Source organism: Drosophila subobscura, chromosome E (genome assembly GCF_008121235.1).
Source record: "Drosophila subobscura isolate 14011-0131.10 chromosome E, UCBerk_Dsub_1.0, whole genome shotgun sequence".
NCBI classification, from domain to species: domain Eukaryota; kingdom Metazoa; phylum Arthropoda; class Insecta; order Diptera; family Drosophilidae; genus Drosophila; species Drosophila subobscura.
This window is the reverse complement of record NC_048531.1, coordinates 3,293,084-3,311,173: the sequence shown is the minus strand read 5'-3', so window position 1 is coordinate 3,311,173 and position 18,090 is coordinate 3,293,084. Positions and strand designations below refer to the sequence as shown.

Sequence of the window (18,090 nt, the reverse complement as noted above, 5' to 3'; positions counted from 1 at the left end):
AAGCAAGAACTCACTGGAGAGGGCGCTCTCTACCTTGCAGGAACTTAGGGCTTTCACTCTTTCCGAAGAGTGTTTCCTTGATGTACATATCTTTAGTGTAAGCTATACCAAATATTCAATATATAAGTGACTTATTGACATTTCTTTGATGCCGTTTTAATCTATAATTTTGTGCAGTGTGAGCGCAAGGGGATTACTAAGCGTCCTGGCTCCGGGCAGTATAATTCTGTTTCTTCGGCGGGCCACGGTCCAGGGTCTGACGAATCGACTTGAGAAGTCCCGGCAACAGGTCGATGTACTTGTCCACACAGTTCCCGGTACAGTTCTCAAAGAGATGCTGCGATCGGGTCATGTCTTTGTCATTGGGATTAATCGGCAATCGCGAGCGAGCATCGCTGTTGCAATCCTACGGATTAGCAGTGCTGTTACACTTGATTCGAGTGTGAGAAACCATTATTATACCTTCACACAGTTCTGCAAACGGTTCTGGAACTGACCGAGCTCGTGCTGCAGATAGTCCTGAGCATCCATCAAGGGACCGGCGCACTTCTCTATGCAATTCTGGACACTCTCGAGCGTTCCGCGTTCGTCGTCGCAGCAACGGGCCGCACACCGATGCATTTTGGACTTGAATATTCAGATTTCTCAGTGGATTTGCTGCTCAAATTGAGGCTGCACTCACCTGCATGCGGCGCAAGTGGGTGCGGTACATGTCCTCAATCATGTCGCTAAGGGCAATCTCCAGGCGCTTCTTCTGCTGTTCCACCATTTTGGGAATCGAAAATGTTACAATTTTGAATTATTTACAGAAATACAGGATCGAATTTTTGAATGTATTCAGTTTATCTAACAGGATTTGATGTATTTTTCTTAGAGCGATCGAAATAGGTAACATACATTTTGTCTATGAAAGTGTACTGAAGTGATCCCACAGTGTAGCTTGTGTACATAATAATATCCAGAAAATATATGTAAAATAAAAACTCAACAACTAAGAGGAAATGTGATAAATGCAACCAGCTCAAAGCGAATTAAACTTGTGGTATGGCCTCAGGTCCCTTGGATAGTACTTTCTTCATCGTTTTCATCATGCTGGGTATGAGACCCACATGCTTGTCCACACATTGGATGGCACAACGTTCGAATTGATCCGTGTACTTGGCGATTTGATCCTCGCTGGGACTGGGCGGCATTTTAACTTTGACATCATCGTTGCATTGCTGTCGAAAGAGAATAAAGTGAGTGTGTGGTTGATTTGAGAAGACTCATTGGAACTTACCATGACGCAACGCTGCAGCCTGCCCTGAAATTCTCCAAGCTCGTGCTGCACATAGTTCTGGGCCCGAGTCATGGGTGTCGAGCAGCGGTCCACACACCGCTGCACACTGTCCACGCTGGATGTGTCGTCCTGGCAGCATTTCGCAGCGCACAGGTGCATTTCGTTCTGTTGGAGGGGGGCACAATGTCGTTACAATGCCCTCTGTTTTCACTGTGCCAGCACTCATACCTGCATTTTGCGTAGGTGTGTCTTGTCCATGTCGTCGATCATCTCCGTCACTGCGGACTCAATGCGTTGGCGCTGCTGCTGGATCATCTTTTGAGTTATTTAATTAATTCTAACAATTGATTTCGTAATAAATAGTAAAATGCCGGCGCCACTGACAGCGTGTTTTGTAATTTTAGAGATGGGCGCTCCGGTGCGAGGCGACCAATCGATACCAAGCATATCGGTCGCTCAGCTGTTCTGTTCTGCTCCAGTTTTGATTGCGTTTCTTCTGAAAATAATAATAATCAATTAAAACGATGTCTGTGCTGCACAACATATGCCGAGCCGCGCTGCAGACAAACTCCTTCGCCTCCAGGCGCCAGCTGTCGGTGGCCACACGTGCCTTCAGCAATGAAAGCACCCAATCTGGACATGCGTCCTCTGAAGATCAGCCAGAAAGCAGCAGCAAAGGAGGCTTCGCCCGTGCCTATGACAAGTACACGGCTCCCGCAGCGCCAGAGCAGCCGCAGGTGGACAATCAAACCTTTGCCTCACTGCTGCGCAACTCCAAGTTCGTAGATGTAAGTAGACTCCAGGCATCTGCCGGCTCATTGTTTATGTAATAACCTCTCGATTTAACAGCTGGGCAGTGCCGAAGGGAAGGTGGTTAGCGGCAAGATCTTTCACGTGGTGGAGGATGATCTGTACATAGATTTCGGCTGGAAGTTCCACTGTGTATGCTCACGGCCCGCTCGGAATGGCAGGTAAGTGCAGTGGTCTCCCAACTTATTGTTTTTCACCATGATAAACCTGAATCCACACCTTTTTGCAGTGACTACGTGCGTGGCGCCCGCGTCCGCTTGCGTGTCAAGGATCTGGAGCTGTCTACTAAATTCCTGGGCTCATCCAAGGACATAACCATCCTGGAAGCAGACTGCCAGCTGCTGGGTCTGATATCCACTCCCACCAGACAGGGAGCAGCCAGAGCAGCGCCCAAAATGGATAATATTCTATAGAGTTTATTCTAAAACATGTAGAGTGCATTAAACAAAGTGTTTGTTAAGTTAAACTCCCGTCTGTGGTGAACTGGAACACCTCATAGTGGTGGTTGAGCTCCTTGACCGAGTGCAGCTGGAACCGCGTGACCAGGGCGCCGTTGTCTGATGGCCGCAGGAAGAATATGCGCTTGGCCCGGCTGTGCACAAAGGCCATGGAGCACATGAGGCAGGGCTCCTGCAGCAAATATACATCGTAGCCTGTGCAGAGGTACGGTCCGTACTTGGACAGATTATCGCCACCTTGTGCGTGCTCTGCATCCAACAACACTTGCTGCTGTGGCTGACCCTTTCTGGACATCTCTGCTCCGAATTGCAGGTCCTGATACGCCTCGTTCTCTTTCAAGTAGTCGTAGTATGCCTTGGGAAGCCCTCGTAATGTTGTTTCGGCATTCTCTTGGTCCTCGACAAAGCTGAGCTCGCTCCGCAATGCACCTCCCTGCTGACTGCGCGCCACGAAATCCACCAGCAGCATGCTGCAATGTTCATGTCCGTAGGATTCGCTGGCACCAGCGATGGACACAATGCGGGACTGTCGCGGATCCACACAGATGCCTACTGGCCTGTCCTTATTCACATCCCTGGACAGTTTGGCCAGCAGTTGAGCCATGCGCTTGTGGAAGACCCGCTGGCTGATGGAGAAGTTGCTGCCATTCCGCAGCGACTCGGAGTAGTGATTCGGATGGAATTTGCAGGGCCAGTGCTGCATCATTTGTTCGTATTGCACGCGCAGCTTGGGCATGCGGGCGGGCACCTCGACGACCTGCACCTGATGGCAGAGTGCCTGTAGTACCTTTGCGGAGAAGGCGTACCGCTGCAGATGTTCCTCCAAGGTCTCTGCATCTCCTATCTCCGACGTTGCGCAGATTAGCACATTGCGGTCGTGGACGCGCTTCAAGTGCTGAAGGCGGGGCAACTTCTGCGACAGCTCCTGGATGACGGACTGCAGTTGCTGTTTCGTCTCCAGCTGGCAACTGTGCACCTTGATGAGGGCTATCTCATTGTATTCATCGGACAGAACGGCTCGGATTCCCATGCAATCCTCCTCGTTGTCGGTGGGGCTTTTCCTGTTGCGCTTAACTGGTGGTGGGGAACCACATGTGTCCATTGTTTATAAAATTGTTTGCACTAGCCAATGGACATTTTTGGCTAGATGAACCTGTCCATTACGACATGGACAATACCAGCACGAGTGGAGAGGGAAACCTCCTTTTAAAAATGTTTGGAATACAAATAAAAGAAAAAAAAAGTTTCAGTTTTAATTTTACGCTGGGTAAAAAAGTATATGTTTTTACATTTTAACTACACGGGAACTGCAAAATTGCTACATATTAACTACATACTTATGAATGAAATGTATTGAAAAGTGCAAGGTGTGTGACCTAAACAAGGTACACATCATTATGATTACACTTAACAGCTGTTTAGCAGAGGTTTCGATAAGGATTCTAACGCTTTTTTCTTAAATCTTTCTTATTTACTTATTAACAATATTTTCAATGGTCAGCCCAGCTTGGAATGTGTGCCATTACTTTGGGCTGAGCAATATTTTACTGACGTCGATGGACATTAAGGAATGTTTAATTGCTTGTACGAAGTGTATATGCAGTCCAATAGTGTGCAAATCATGTATTATTTAACAATTACAGTTTGACTGCTGAAATTACTTTGAACACCAAACTGGTTGTATACATTTCACATATTTGATCAAATGCCCATTTGTTGTTTCAATTTCTCTTGAGAAGATCCTCCACGAATGTAAAATTATTTAGCTTTTAAAACATGCGTAACAGGCTGTAATCCTTAAGTTACATATGTGGAGACAAAGCGCTACCTCTAAAAAATGCCTACCAAAACAATACCAGTTTTTAAAGAATTCTTTAAAAAAAGTTTTGGGAAAAAGTTGGTTCGGTTCCTTGCGGAAAAAGCGTGTCGGGTGGATTAAGAGAGTGCAAGAGAGTGAGCCTGAAGAAAACGAAAATAGTTCGATCCAAAAACAGTTTCAATTAGTATTTTGATGCAATTTTCTGAACGTCGATCTGTACAATCTGTACGACAGTATTTTGCTGAGCGTGTGTTCATAATTACGTAGATGGGCATTAAGGAATGCTTAATTCCTTGTAAGCTGTTTTATTTTTGGCCCAATAATGTGGAAAAGATTCAATTATTTTTATACAAATATTACAGTTTGATGGCCTTTTTTGTTTTGAACACCAATCTGATTGTGTATGTGCATATATGTATGTACATATGGATGTGTATATCTTTTATTTACTCTTCAAAAGATCCTCAACGAATGTAAAACTAATATTGGTATCAAATTGTAGTTTCTTATCAAAGTGCCACCGAATCGCCAGCATATAATCCCCAGTCGGAAAGGGCAGGCGCAACAGTTCAAGTCTCGGATAGAAATCCTTGAGGATTTGTGGACCCTGCAAAGGAAATTTGCAAACTCTTTTGATAAAGAAATTATTCGAGTATCTTACCACATACGGACATGTGTGGTTCATGTTGCTAAAGTCACTAAATAGTCTATAGACAATATTGACAAAGGGATGATTTCTCTTTCGCAAATACACACAGACATCAAGTGAAACGTCGAAGAGCCAGGGCTTGTAGCCGTTTGCCCTTTTGAACATTTTGACACGAAGGGATATATCGTTGGCCGGATGTAGCACCGTTCCATTGAAATTGAAAACAACTTTGCTTCGACTGACAGCCTTTAAACGACAATTGTGGAACACGAACCAGGACTGGTTGTAACTTTCACATACGGCGTTCGTAACTTTGAAGACGACGGCATCCTGATAACTTGGTTTCCATTATTGTCCTCTCGATTGGTTTATTTGTTTTGCATATTTACATGAACATTGATGGTGAATGCTAGAAATAAGCCGATGGCGGCACAGATGGTCAGCTGGATCCGCATCGTTCCTGACTTTGAAGGGAAGATAAAATTGCAAAGAGTCCAACGTGTTGTTTTATATGCATGTATTTTTTTCCGCATGAAAGACCCAATAAAATGGCGGCGATCATATTCCACTTTGCTTAAATTACATCCGATTATAGGAACCATTTAGCGTCGAGGAGTTCTCTCACCCTAAATCACAGCAGACAACGTTGAGTTTGTATGTGAGCAAGTTAGCGTGGTAGATCAAGACTAGAGAGCTGCGATAAGAGCGCACAGCGTATAGCTGTGATGGGAGTGTATTTTTTTTACCCGGTACTGGAAGAGTAAAGAGGGTATATTGTACTTGTGGTAAAAAATGTAAGACACAGAAGGAAGCGTTTCCGACCCCATAAGGTATATACAATCTTGAGCAGCATCACTAGCCGAGTCGATATAGCCAAGTCTGTATGGCCGTCTGTCCGTCCGTTCTCAGAGACCATAAGAGCAGCGTTACCAAATGTTGTATGAAGACTCATATGATATCACACTGAATCAAGTTTAGGGCTCTAGGGTAAGGGGGTGAGCTAAAAGAGTGTGTTGGTGTGAGAAGATATGTACTACTGAGTACCTTGTATAAAAGATTCATTTTAAATTTTTATTTTTATAAAGCGCTGAATTCGTACATTAAAACTGGTACCTCAACAACCCAATTGAAGAACACCGAAAACTGTTAAATAGTTGCACAAACAGGCCAGCTTAGAGAACCCTCAACCCCCTCAAATTCTGATTTTAATTGTTACATCGATTTACATTTAGCTGCATCATATTAGAGCGCAATTTGAACTTAAAAAAAATAACCAACACTCTTGACAGTGTTTGATTGTTTTGTGAAACAAGAAAATTGTGCGTTTAGCTTACACTCAAACACAAGTGAAAATTTGAACTGTAATTTCTTGAAAAATGTGTTTTTTATCCTCATTCTTCTTTTTGCTGTCCCTGTACTTCGGATGCCTTATAATTGGCGTAACAGGGCTGATCATTGGTGTCGTGGCCCTCACCATTGGCATGTGCAAGCTATTCGTCCAATCGAAAGAAGAGGCGGTTTGGATGATAGCCGTTGTATTCGCGCTCTTGTACTTGGGGGCTAAGGTGATGCTGTTAATGGGAACGTTGTGGGTGAGCTTTTCAAATGTTTTACGTTAGATTATCCCATTTGATTGGACAACGATTACCCACAGCACCAGTGCTGGTGCCTTCTCGTGTCCTTCGCCGTCAGCGTGGTTTGTGTGTTCTTGCTCCTGGCCATACTGATTGTCGGGTTTGCAGGTACCACGAACCGTGTACAACTCATGTTATGGATTATCATGATTTTATGTAAGTGGAAAGTTTGATATTTTTTGATAATTATTCCCTTCGCCCACAGTGGAGACATACTATTTGTGGGTAATCATCTCCCATTGGCACAACTGCTTTTCGGGCGTAGACCGGGTGGAGTTGTAAGCTCAGCTCCATCTAATTGTGACGAATAAATTCTTAAATCATAATCGTCGAAACATTTGAAAAGTAACGATACAATTATGTCCCGCGACACCTGTCGATACCTCACATTGTTATACCATGCATATCCAGTAATTTACACGCATGGAGAGTTGAGAGGGGTGAGCAAAATAAAACGCAAAAATGAGTACTGCCTAACACTGTTTGGCGCCCAAATAGATCTCACAAACAATTTCCCTGACCGTTCAGTAGCAGGAGAGGATTTCCCTGACCGTTTAGTCCCAGGAGAGGATTTCCCTCAAGTCCCAAACCCGAACAAGCGGGGTAACATAGGTACTAAGTAAGTAAGTCAAACAATCTAACAACCGCCGCGCACAATGAAGGATGCAGCAGAGTGTCGGTTTTTCTGATATTTCCGTTGATTTATTTTCCGACGCTTGAGTAGCGTGCCGGTGCAGTTTCAGTATTGCTCAAAAATGCATTCTTTAATCTTTGGGGCCACAGCCCGATGCTCCGCTGGTCCGGCCTGAAGTTGTGAATGCTTTTGAAGGCGCGTGCGTGCGTTCTGCCCCCGTGTGTGTGTTTGTATTTTGTTGTTCGTCAATTAGAAGTAACGGTTGCACGGGAGAAACTGGAAAATCAACGAAGCGCGCTAGCCACCAACCGCCCGGCACCCACCCAACGCAGAGTGCACACACCGAGATACATTTGTATCTGTAATTTGTGAATTTTCGGTTTTCTTCATTTCGTTTCTGTTCGTTCCGTTTCGCTGTTTTGCCGTTGCTTTGCGCAACAAGTGTGTGTGCCTCGCCCCGCCTCCCAGCACGAAGCGAAGGCAAGACGAAGAATAATGATCAATTTAATTCAATCAGCGATCCCATCAACCTGCAGCGATCCCATGCAATGCAAACCAAACCAAACAGATCCAATCCGATGCGATCCTCGTGTGCGGCAAATGTAGGAGAATCTAACGAATAAGTGGCTGCCAGTGCAAACAAATAGAATCGACTCGAGTTGAGCAAACAGCAAACAGAAAACAGCAAACACAAAATACCAACAATACCAACGCGTTCGTTCCGTGAGCCGGTTTAGTCATCCGCGAGTTCCGAGAATCCCACTGGCTGGGCAGGGTGGGGTACGAACTTGGCGAAAAACGTAACTTTTTGAGAAATACTTGCTCCCGGCCAGAACAGCTGTCGTTGAGCTTTGAGCGCTGCTTACCTGTCTGCCACTTACCCTGAAGCTCCGAGTAGCCAGGTGATAAGATAGCTCCCCTGCGCTCCGTGTAGCGATTCGAGCGAAATACCAACAGAACAAACGCGGCCAAGAAAATCGCACAGTTTGCGTTGTGTTTAAAGTAAAACTCGCGGCATTATCTTATCGGCTGACCATTGATTGGGCTTTGCCTTTTCCGCTCCATTCCACACCGCGTTCCGAGCGAAGTGAAGTGAGGTGAAGTCATTTGCGCAGCCATATTAGACCCGCCTGAGGACTGTGGAGTGGGTTGCTCGACAAGGCCTTTAGTCAGCGCCAGTCTACATACAATATCTATATCCCATATCTACGGGAATATCTAATGCCAGTGCCAGTGCAAAGTGCTGCAAGGAGAAGCAACAGAAGCAGCCAACCAACAGAGAGAAAAACCATTCCCAGTGCCAGTGCCAGTTGCTCTGCAATCTTTGTCTAAATTTAGACAAAGCCAGAGCCAACCTAACCAAACGAAAGCAAACCAATCCAAACTGAAGTGAACTGAACAAGGCCTTCTGGCCATATACGATTGTAAATCAAGTATTTGGCCCCCAGCAGGAGGAGCAGAGCAGCGCCGAAGAAAGCCAGACCAGACCAGACCATGGACATAGAATCGGATTCAGACACCTCTGAGAGATGGGAGGACTTTTTTGGTAAGCGGGAGGGATCACTGAACTTCTTTTGCGGATGGTCGATGACTCAACTTGGGGAGGGGGTTGGGGGCAGCTCTACGCATTCCTGTAGCGCCTCGACGTCTTCTTTGCCCGAATATGGACATGCGTATAAGAAGACACCATCAAGAGCTTGGCTCCTTTGGTCATTGCTGGACGGGCCAGGCGCTGGCACAGGCAGAGGCCACTGCATTTGGGTTCTGTTCTCGGGGTCTTCACGTTTCGTTCCCATAACTGTACACGATCCCATCCCAGCCCCCTAAGTGGGGGGAGACCATTGCGTGAATTGTGGCTCGCAGTTTTGCAGTTTTTTTGGAGTTTCGCTTGGGGTCGGTGTAACGGGTTCGCTTTGTTTCTGCATTTTCTGCTTTTCGACATTATTTAAGCGCTCGAAATATCGGTTGTAATGAAATTTAATGATAATACATAATTTCAGGCTTTTGACCCAAATTACAATTGTGTTCAGGACGGGCAACGGGGCACTGGTTGGCTTGGAGAGAAAATAAGGCCTTGTTTTGCTTTGCATGAGATTTGCAATTTATGCTCTTGGGTGGTGTGTGGCACCAAACCCCGACCATAACAAACAGTTTGTTGACCCACTTTACATATTGTATGTGTGTATGGGATTACTTTGATTTCCTTTTGATCTTGTTTTGGAGTGCTGTGGGCACCAATTTGATAAATCCAGTGCGAAAATTAGGGCATGTTTTGTTAAGAGTAAAGAGTCTAAAAAACAGAATTGAAGCTATGTAAATGGTGAATGAATTGATGATTAAATAAATACAAATAATTACAGCCAGGATATGTATGTATGTACAATTGATTGCTAAGTAGTGAGTATTCCATATTCCATAGGCCGTGAGACTTCGTGCCGCACAACCATGGAAGGGCAAATGCAAAGCTTTCGTTCAATTAGTGCATTACTCATAAGTGTTCTACGATACGACTGTGTGAGTGTGTGTGTTTTTTCTTTATTATTGCACGTTTCGTTTGCCACGTTAGATAACAGCATGTATGCCACTTTAACAGCGAAGATTGCATTGCTTTAACAGAGCCTTTCATGATTGATCGTGTGTGTCTACATCAATTATATGTATATTCATGTATGGCACAAATGAATCATTATTGGGATCGTACAGATCGTATAGCTTATAAATTGTCAGACTATCGTTGCAGCGCTGTAGTTACAGTTCTCCCAGATAATGAACACTTATGTAACGGGCCTGACATTTAAATAAATATTTAAACATTCTTCTGGTGCGCTGTCGAAAAGTCAAACGTGTTGACGTTCTCCTGCACTCCAGGAAGGGGTACGTTCGCCTCACTCCCGATCGATGCCTTACAAATAGTAGAACGAACCCGTTGCAAGACATTGCCAGCAGTTGACCGCATATGGTATCAAATGTCACCATGTCTCCGGGCCCCCTCTGTTTGTTTGCCTCTTCAATTTTCACTGGCACTCGAAAAATAAACACAGACCAAAAAGAGGAAGATACTTTTCGTCTGTTGCTGTTGCTGCAAGTGCAGGAGGGGCAGGTCAAGTCTTTGGGTTTGAGTTACCTTTCATAACCGAACAGGAGGTAAGTAGAGGCAAGGGGCAACCACAAGGCAGCACCACGGGAGTCACCATCGCCATCGTCATTGCAATCGGAGTCTCAGAGTCGGAGTTCATTCGATATTGTTATTGATTGTGATCTGAAGAAACCTTTTTTTGGGCTCTGCGGCTTGTGTACTGTCCCCGTCTCCCGTCCCCCTGCACCGTCACGTTTTTCATGTGACATTTATGCGGCTGGGGGTTTTCTTTCATCTTTTATTTATTTAGAAACATGTACATAGACACATACTCGTGCACACTGCTAAAACACCAAACATAATAACTAATAGATATTGATAGTGCCAGCCAGCTGATAAGATTCCCCATACAAACGTACATACATTATTGACTTAGTGATAGTGCCGCCGACAAGGCCAGAGATCTGGAATGCGACTCCCAATTGAAATTAACATTAACTCTGGCGGTTAAGAGGTCAGTTTCGCATATTGCTCCACTTCCGCCCAGAGACGACAGTGGCAGCAGTTGCCGCTGCTGATGCCAAAGAGCAGCAGATCTTAATTAACACAAATTGACAAAAGTTCAACAAATTTGAGCCAAAGAGCCATGGTGTCAAAATCGAGAAGAGTTCATTGGCCAAGTGGATACAAGAGTATTACCTCACCCTCAGGCCTGAGCATATTCCCTCTCTAATTGCGGCTGTCGGGGTTGCCTACAACTCTACCTACTTACCCAGAGTTGGATGCAGAGACAGAGTCAGAGCCAGAACCAGAGCCAAACACAGACCAGACTCGATGTGCTATGATGTGTGCCTGTGTGTGGGCTGTAAGTTGGCGTTTGTTGACGTCTGCTGATGTCTGTGAGCCTTCTCTGCCAGTTGGCCAGCCACACGCCACGCCGATCGAGTGTTCTCTAATTGCATTTCTCTCAGTGCACTTCAAGCAGCAGACGCTTTCCATGTGGGCGTTGCGGAAGGTCGTAAAATCTGAGTATTGTGCACGCACGTCCCAAAAGGTTTTTCTCAATGAAGCTTAGCGTCTGTCTGGCTCTTTCGATCTCTGGATACTCTAACCACCAACAAGGGGAGCATTTGGCAGTTGGCAAAAGTCTAGTCATATCTATAGCGAATTTGTGTGGCTTCATAATTGTACTCAAAACTAATCATCTTTCGAAAGGGTGTGCAGGATCTGCTGCCTGCTTGGTTCATCTCTCATATTTCTCGTTCTTTAATGCCGCTGTGGGGGGACTTTGACTTTAATGAACGCTTTTGCGGCATGGCCTGTGCCTTGGCAGACCCGCTCACAATTCTATTTTGGCAGCAAATTTATAACTTCCTTGCACAAAATGCCATTTGGTTAGACGATTTACGCCTACCCCCTGGAGTCTGCGGGGGCGGGCACTTAAGCCGCTCAGAATCTTCGGGGCACGTGTGAGAGGCACTCACTCGTATCGCATCGTGTCGCATCGTGACTCATGCCTTAACGTGGAGAGTCATCAGCACAGGCTGCGACTAGCTTTCGGGAGAGTCTCGCTGGAGAGCTTCGTTATCAGCGTTTGCTTTTGTCGTTTGCTTTTTGTTTCGTTTTTCGTTTCGTTTTCTAGTGAAAGTCACCGTTATTGTCATTGTGAGAGTGCACCCACCCCAACTCCCTTCCTCTCTGCTGCTGCTGATCTCTCTCTCTGCGTTTATTCCATTTCACCGAGCAGTGCAGGCACGCATGCGCCGTGACAACGACTTTAACAGAATCTTTCACGCTCCAGCAGCATCTCTCTTCCACTCCCCACTCCCCACTCCCCACTCTCTGCATCTCTTTTTCTCTATCTTTACACTGACACACTTTCGCTTTCGCTGGCTGCCCTGCCGCTGCCGCCGCCGCTGTTGCTGACACTGCACTCGCCGCTGACATAATGTCCGCTCCGCTCCGCGTCTGTTCCCGATTCGCTAAACGATTATTTATCGGCTCGATTTGAATACAATGCCCTGCAGTTGTTCATTCAATTCATTCCCACCACCCCATCGATCTTCGGTGCGTTCTTCTTTTTCTTCTGCGCGCTGCTCGCCACTGCCTGACCTCTGCCTGAGTGAAACTTAAGCTCTATTTCTCTGATTAATTATCTCCACCCCCCACCATGCAGTGGAGAGTTCGGATTGGGAAAGCGTGGCCACGGGCCAGCGGCTCTGCTCGAACGGAATTGGGTCATTGCAAAATGCCAAAACAAAATCAGCGGGAGAGAATTACAATAGATGGGGGGAATGGCTGGAGATCTCTAATAGCCCAATTTAAGCATCATTAAATGGTGGGGCAAAGGCGTAGCAAACCTAAACTCAAGGTCAACGCGGGCTTGATTGATTTCGATCATTAGAGAACTCCCAAAAAGTATTCAAAGATGATTCATTCGCAGACACCTGGAACCGTAGAACTTGTTCTTTCTGCGTGACTGGCTTCCACTTGAGTACTGCCAATTCTTACAGAAGTAAACAAAATAAGTAAATAAATAATGGCTCATGGATCATTGTTGCTATGGGAATGCTATTTATGCTTCTATTATAGTGATTCCGTATCGCTTGTTGGACTTGTGGGAACAGTACTTATTATCAATAGAAATGTACACAATTTCCATCCAATTAGAGCTATGGCATTGATCAGCAGAGAATCGATTTCCATCTTTGAATTTTTTATACGTAATCAAGTGTACACAGTGCGTTACAAAAGTGTAGGATAAATAATAGAAGATTCCAAGGACAGTATTAGTTGGGAATACTTGAAGCATTTATAATTATCTTTGCTGAGATTTGCTCGTTGACATTGACGCTGCCTTACGGTTCTGTAACGCACAGTACTCAAGCACTTGCACTTGGCTATAATGAAGTCTGAGAGTCTGAACCGAGCAGCCGGCAACCTTCAAATGTCAGCGACTGTTTCTCGTCGGGTCTCTGCTCTGCTCTGAGAGCGAGAGAGTAAGAGAGAGAGCTTTGTAGACTGCATAGGTTGAAGAAAAATGAATATATCCAAAGTGGAGTGTCTTGAAATTCCATTTAAAAATGCAATCTTTCCTAACAATTGTTCGTTATCGTCTCTCAGTTTTCTCGCGGGCCTGTCAAACAAAACAAAAGTCGCGCGGCAATCCGTCGTGTACTGCTTGCCATATTAACCAAAACAAAACCCAACACAGCTGTTTATCAGCCAAAAGCAAAGCCAAACCCAAAACACACACAAAACCAATACCAAAATCCAAACAAAAACCAAATGCGTACCGGAGTTCCAGTTAGAATTGAACATATCCAACACTCGATGCAAAATTCGCTGAAGCTGAAACAAAACAAAAAATAAACATTGAAAATATGTTGTTGAACAGGTTTATTTCTTTATGCATACATTTAAGCGTGTATGTATACATATATATATAATTTGTATTCTCTTCTGCTGCTTTGTTTTGCACTAAAGTTCAACAAATTGGAGGCATGGAAAAAAACAGAAAAAACAGACAGAAGGGAAAAACGTGAGGCAAGCCGTGAAAAGCAAACAATGAGAAGCGAGAATATGAACTTTGTTCAAGTCAAATACGTACGAAAATGTCTTACATCAGAGTTGGTTTTGGTTTATTTGTAGGTCTACATAAGTGATCCCCCATCGGAAGAAAATAGATCTGAATTCCAAGTTTAATTTGCCGTTCTTTGATCTCTGATCACTGATTAATGATCACAGATCACTTGCCTTTTATCTCTTTGGCATCTTCGAGCCGGTGGCACCTGTTTGTCCGGCTCCTTTGGCCACCAGCCACGCCCCCCCAATGGCTCACAGACGCCCACTCGCTAAATGGCAACCACTTTGCGATAGATGCAAGGGGGCGTGCATTTTTACATAATTTCCGAATTAAAAATGCACAGAAAAGTGTGTGTTTGCGTAATGGCATTTCCTAACGGTGATGACTTCATAGAGGATCGAGTGTCCCCGCAAAAACTAGGCTCGAATTTGCATTGGAATGGATGTCGCTAACTGGCCATAACTGAGACGGAGACAACGGGCATATCAGTCAGTGTTTGGTTTATGGTTTCATATCCATTCTGTAGCTGCGTGTGTGTGTGTGCGCCTCCTTTCGTGGTGTGTGTGTGTGTGTGTGTGTGTGATGTTGGGGCAATCTGTGCGATCAACACACGACGCTAATGTACAGATCATGAGCACAGATTGCGCTTAGTGCATGAAAATTGGAAAAACTTGTTGTCGGCTGTCCGTCGTCCGGCGACTTGTTCTGCAGCCACCACCATCATCATCATCATCATCATCTTTTGAAGACATGTATCGGATGATGATGATGATGATAATAATGATGATCGCCGCGCTCGACTCATTCTCTTCTTTTATTAATTTCCCTCTTTGGAATCTGTGTGCGGCATATCATGTCAAAAATTACAAAGAGTCGCTTGTTCGAAGCCTGGGTCAGTGCCTCATAGATACACACACTCACACACACACACATACATTTGTATCTATGGGTTTGCTTCATGAGCCGCCGCTCTAATTAATTCGAACGAGCTGTGTGGCGCCCCGAGCGTCTCTCAAACGACCCGTGTGTTGCCCAATATTTGTCCATAGAATTATGGCAAACAGCAAACCGCCTGCCTGATGGAGCACACTGATACCCTTTAGTTCTATCGCTTTCAGGGGTGTTACTCAGCGACCCAAGACTGTAAGCATAACCTTCACCTTCAGTAATTCGTATGTCGCTGACGCTTTGTAATTCAAATTAAAATTTTCGTATTTAACAACATTATTTTCGAGCGGCTGAGCGGCTTACAAAAGTGGCTGGCAATGGGCAACGTGGCGTATGATTTTAATGATTCCCAGGCCAAGTCTAAGGTTACAGTGCCGCAGAGTACCCCAGCACCAAAAACCCATTCCCAAGCGACTCCAGTCCATTGTAATTTGAGCAGCTTCTCAAGTTCGCTGTCGGGATAGATTCCGCACATTTTATTTCGCTGCGATTATTGAACGATTAGGCCTGAAGCGATTCCAGGGGCAACAAATTGTGCGGACATGCGAGAAATATGGTACGAGTGCTCGTACTCACACACACACTCGTTTCGGTGGGGTGTGTGGGGTAAAGAGGTGGATTAAAAGTGAAAGACCTGGTCGTGATAACACGTAGGCACCGAACAAGAGGCGCGCATGCGTGGTCCAAGTACGTACTGTACCCCCCTCGAGTCATATTCCACTTGAGTTGCGACTGCAAGTTTAGTTGCAGCTTGTGGCACGTCTCAGACGAAGCAACACCCACTCGATGAAGCGTCCGCAAGCTCCAAGCAGGAGGAGACTGCCATGGAGGAGGTTTATCTCTTTCTGGTCCGCTGCACACTCTGTTTTTCTGTTTTTTTCTTTTTTTGGTGGCACTATGCGAGGTTTTATGACCTCCCGAGAGAAAAAAAAGATCATGGTTACGCCTCTCCCCTCCAGTCGGTCAGGTGCCCCAACAAAAGCTCAGATTTCGGTTTAATGGCCAAGACTCGGACTAAGGCATACATAATTCTCTCTCTACATTTTTTATGGCCAACATATAAATCCAAAGCGTCTTGGCTTAACCCATTTGGAGACTTTGTTGGCCAGACTTTGATTTGTGTCGGCCAATGGACTTTGTTTCCCCCACAAGCCTGTAAACTCTTATCCACAGAATCACACTTCGGGGTGGTTGAAATTTATGACCCCGCAGATCCATTCCAATTCATTATAGATCGTTTAGTTTCTGAGCTAGCATTGAATCTGTGTGGGAGAAACATAGAATGAAACTTCCTACTCATTATACAAATATGTTTTAATCAATTCACATTGATTTCCCGCACTGAGCGAGAAGAGCACATCCATGGTCAACCTTCCAGTGTAAATATTACATTTTTCACCACCTGATTCAGCATTCCTAAGATTCCACAACTCAGCAATTAAGTTTATTTTTTAGCACGCCATTGGGACCATTGCAAGTGCCATAATGATTGACCATAAAATGTTTTCGAAAGCGGACACGTAATGCTCGTTAAATTCATTTGCATTTCTCCCCGTCACTGCCCGCCCCAATGGGAAAGGAAACCCGAGTCCCACTCCAATGACAATGTTAGATCTGCGAGAGTGAAGACATATTTCAGCTGTCAATTGGTTGTCGGCACCTTTTCAGACACGATGTTCGGGCCACAAATCAAATTAAAATTAAACGAAAAATTAAATCAATTCGAAATGCTATCAATCGCATAGCGAAATTAGCACTCGGGGCACACGAAGAGTGTAAAAAACATAAATGGCAGCCAAGTGTTATCAGTGGCAGCAATCGGGAGCCAAACGTGTCCGGACTCTGGAGTGGTTCGAGGTCGAGTGGTGCTCCACCCACCCATCTCCTATGCACGAGAGTACTCCTAATTAGCGCCTTCACGGGGATTGTATTGGAGCCCTAATTAGGCTAGAGTAAATATACCATGGAATGGCTTTCCATTTGCGCAATGCTCTGCTCTGGCTGGCTTTTGTCTTCGTTTCGGTTGTGCATTGTCGGCTGTCGGCTGGTGGTGGCGTATGCGTAATTTGGCTGAGCTTCTTTCTCTCCGAATGCCACTTTGCTGCTGTTTCTTTTTGGGTATTCCAAGTGCACGGCTTTTCTCTTTTACTCCCGTACTCGTACTCGTATATTGTCAGTGTCGTGCTGTTGTCATTACCGCATTATTGTTATTGTTACAGGCTGCTCTCTTGACTCTTCTCTTCACCGCTTCTTGGAGCATTTTTATGGTCGTAAATCTGGGCAGAGAAGCGAAGCCGCAGAGTTATACTCGTGTATATGCACATATTATATAAACCAATTAGTTGCGTTGCCATTTGCATTGAAATGCATAATTTATGACTGCAGCACTGCTGTCCACAATTACTTTTGATCCAAACGAATCCAAAAGTGTGGCAAAAGTTGTTCGGGCAGCCAGCCTCCCGCCGCCTCTCTAGAGGCGCAAATGAAGCAATTAAATTCAAAACGCTGCAGACACATAAAAATTATACATTTCTTGTTATATTTTCCTCCATTTCCATGGAGGCATCCCAAGTCCCGTCTCCCCCCCGAAGGCGACTCGGAAATTATGTTAATTCCCGGGCCACAAACGATAGTAAAACTTTACACAAAAATTTAATTTCGTGTAACTTTAATGGGCCGTAAAGCGTTTAAGCTTTGAATTTTAATTGCTGCTGCCTTTCCACAATGATATAAGGTGCCATTTCGGAGCCATCGGACATGAGTTCTATCGATTGGCTGTCCATTAGGTAATTAAATTATGGCCCTTTCACACAGAGATCTCTCGTTGCTGGCTCTGTTCGCTTCCTCCCTTGGGAGTTCTGTCTTCTCGGACATGGTCATGGCCGTGTCCATTCTCCTTTATGCTTGTGTCATGATCGCTTTTGGCAAATTCACTTCTAGCATTGAGTGGGGCCGGGGCTCTCGCTGAGTTTCTTTTATGACAGCTGCCGCTTAATTGCTTTTCTCACCCGTTTCTCACCCGTTTCTCAATGTTTTTTCTCTTCTTTCTTTGCAGGTAAGCATTGATAGCTCTTCTCGCACCACTGACCCACTTGCATGGCGACAAGTGGTGGCGCCACCAGGCACTGGATCCCTGCAGGGCGATCTAATCCCATCCACGATCAGAATGTGGGATCTACGCGAGTATCTTTATTGAT

General features: G+C 45.1%; 7 protein-coding genes across 8 annotated transcripts in view; 3 read left to right on the top strand and 4 right to left on the bottom strand.

Annotated features, from left to right (window-relative positions):
* Positions 1–131: 131 nt before the first annotated feature.
* On the bottom strand, positions 132–816 carry LOC117891636 (protein FAM136A). Its single transcript, XM_034797182.1, has 3 exons — positions 683–816; positions 463–627; positions 132–406 (listed from the first exon to the last, which is right to left on the bottom strand). Exons 1-3 carry the CDS (start codon positions 767–769, stop codon positions 197–199), a joined length of 462 nt encoding a protein of 153 aa, XP_034653073.1. The 5' UTR covers positions 770–816; the 3' UTR covers positions 132–196.
* Positions 813–1,682, bottom strand: LOC117891637 (protein FAM136A). The gene is made up of 3 exons (XM_034797183.1): positions 1,508–1,682; positions 1,280–1,444; positions 813–1,220 (listed from the first exon to the last, which is right to left on the bottom strand). The coding sequence occupies exons 1-3, from the start codon at positions 1,592–1,594 to the stop codon at positions 1,032–1,034; spliced, it is 441 nt and encodes a 146-aa protein (XP_034653074.1). The 5' UTR covers positions 1,595–1,682; the 3' UTR covers positions 813–1,031.
* A 65-nt stretch (positions 1,683–1,747) lies between these two features.
* Positions 1,748–2,555, top strand: LOC117891635 (28S ribosomal protein S28, mitochondrial). The gene is made up of 3 exons (XM_034797181.1): positions 1,748–2,067; positions 2,129–2,250; positions 2,319–2,555. The coding sequence occupies exons 1-3, from the start codon at positions 1,804–1,806 to the stop codon at positions 2,500–2,502; spliced, it is 570 nt and encodes a 189-aa protein (XP_034653072.1). The 5' UTR covers positions 1,748–1,803; the 3' UTR covers positions 2,503–2,555.
* On the bottom strand, positions 2,490–3,788 carry LOC117891630 (probable inactive tRNA-specific adenosine deaminase-like protein 3). The gene has a single exon (XM_034797172.1). It carries the CDS (start codon positions 3,647–3,649, stop codon positions 2,546–2,548), a length of 1,104 nt encoding a protein of 367 aa, XP_034653063.1. The 5' UTR covers positions 3,650–3,788; the 3' UTR covers positions 2,490–2,545.
* A 1,020-nt stretch (positions 3,789–4,808) lies between these two features.
* LOC117892566 lies at positions 4,809–5,360 on the bottom strand (the record flags this gene model as incomplete). Its single annotated transcript, XM_034798888.1, has 2 exons — positions 4,809–4,973; positions 5,028–5,360. Coding segments are annotated over 2 exons (498 nt in total), but the record flags the coding sequence as incomplete, so codon positions are not given.
* Positions 5,361–6,320: 960 nt separating this feature from the next.
* LOC117891638 lies at positions 6,321–6,979 on the top strand. The gene is made up of 3 exons (XM_034797184.1): positions 6,321–6,607; positions 6,670–6,805; positions 6,855–6,979. Exons 1-3 carry the CDS (start codon positions 6,392–6,394, stop codon positions 6,929–6,931), a joined length of 429 nt encoding a protein of 142 aa, XP_034653075.1. The 5' UTR covers positions 6,321–6,391; the 3' UTR covers positions 6,932–6,979.
* Positions 6,980–7,301: 322 nt separating this feature from the next.
* LOC117891627 overlaps positions 7,302–18,090 on the top strand; it is a 40,869-nt gene continuing 30,080 nt past the window's right edge. For both annotated transcript variants that reach the window (XR_004648638.1, XM_034797165.1), the window contains exon 1: positions 7,302–8,829. Coding sequence is in view for 1 of the 2 variants with exons in the window: in XM_034797165.1 (XP_034653056.1) it covers positions 8,778–8,829 (52 nt within the window). In the remaining variant the exon portion in view is untranslated. The remainder of the gene's footprint in view (positions 8,830–18,090) is intronic.

Coding starts and splice junctions, on each gene's coding strand:
- LOC117891636 (XM_034797182.1), bottom strand. CDS start 769: ATGGTGGAACAGCAGAAGAAGCGCCTGGAGATTGCCCTTAGCGACATG. Junction 628..682: donor CCCACTTGCGCCGCATGCAG/GTGAGTGCAGCC, acceptor TGAATATTCAAG/TCCAAAATGCATCGGTGTGC. Junction 407..462: donor GTTTGCAGAACTGTGTGAAG/GTATAATAATGG, acceptor GCTAATCCGTAG/GATTGCAACAGCGATGCTCG.
- LOC117891637 (XM_034797183.1), bottom strand. CDS start 1,594: ATGATCCAGCAGCAGCGCCAACGCATTGAGTCCGCAGTGACGGAGATG. Junction 1,445..1,507: donor CACACCTACGCAAAATGCAG/GTATGAGTGCTG, acceptor CCCCTCCAACAG/AACGAAATGCACCTGTGCGC. Junction 1,221..1,279: donor GGCTGCAGCGTTGCGTCATG/GTAAGTTCCAAT, acceptor CTCTTTCGACAG/CAATGCAACGATGATGTCAA.
- LOC117891635 (XM_034797181.1), top strand. CDS start 1,804: ATGTCTGTGCTGCACAACATATGCCGAGCCGCGCTGCAGACAAACTCC. Junction 2,068..2,128: donor GCAACTCCAAGTTCGTAGAT/GTAAGTAGACTC, acceptor TCGATTTAACAG/CTGGGCAGTGCCGAAGGGAA. Junction 2,251..2,318: donor CGGCCCGCTCGGAATGGCAG/GTAAGTGCAGTG, acceptor ACCTTTTTGCAG/TGACTACGTGCGTGGCGCCC.
- LOC117891630 (XM_034797172.1), bottom strand. CDS start 3,649: ATGGACACATGTGGTTCCCCACCACCAGTTAAGCGCAACAGGAAAAGC.
- LOC117891638 (XM_034797184.1), top strand. CDS start 6,392: ATGTGTTTTTTATCCTCATTCTTCTTTTTGCTGTCCCTGTACTTCGGA. Junction 6,608..6,669: donor TGTTAATGGGAACGTTGTGG/GTGAGCTTTTCA, acceptor GATTACCCACAG/CACCAGTGCTGGTGCCTTCT. Junction 6,806..6,854: donor ATGGATTATCATGATTTTAT/GTAAGTGGAAAG, acceptor CTTCGCCCACAG/TGGAGACATACTATTTGTGG.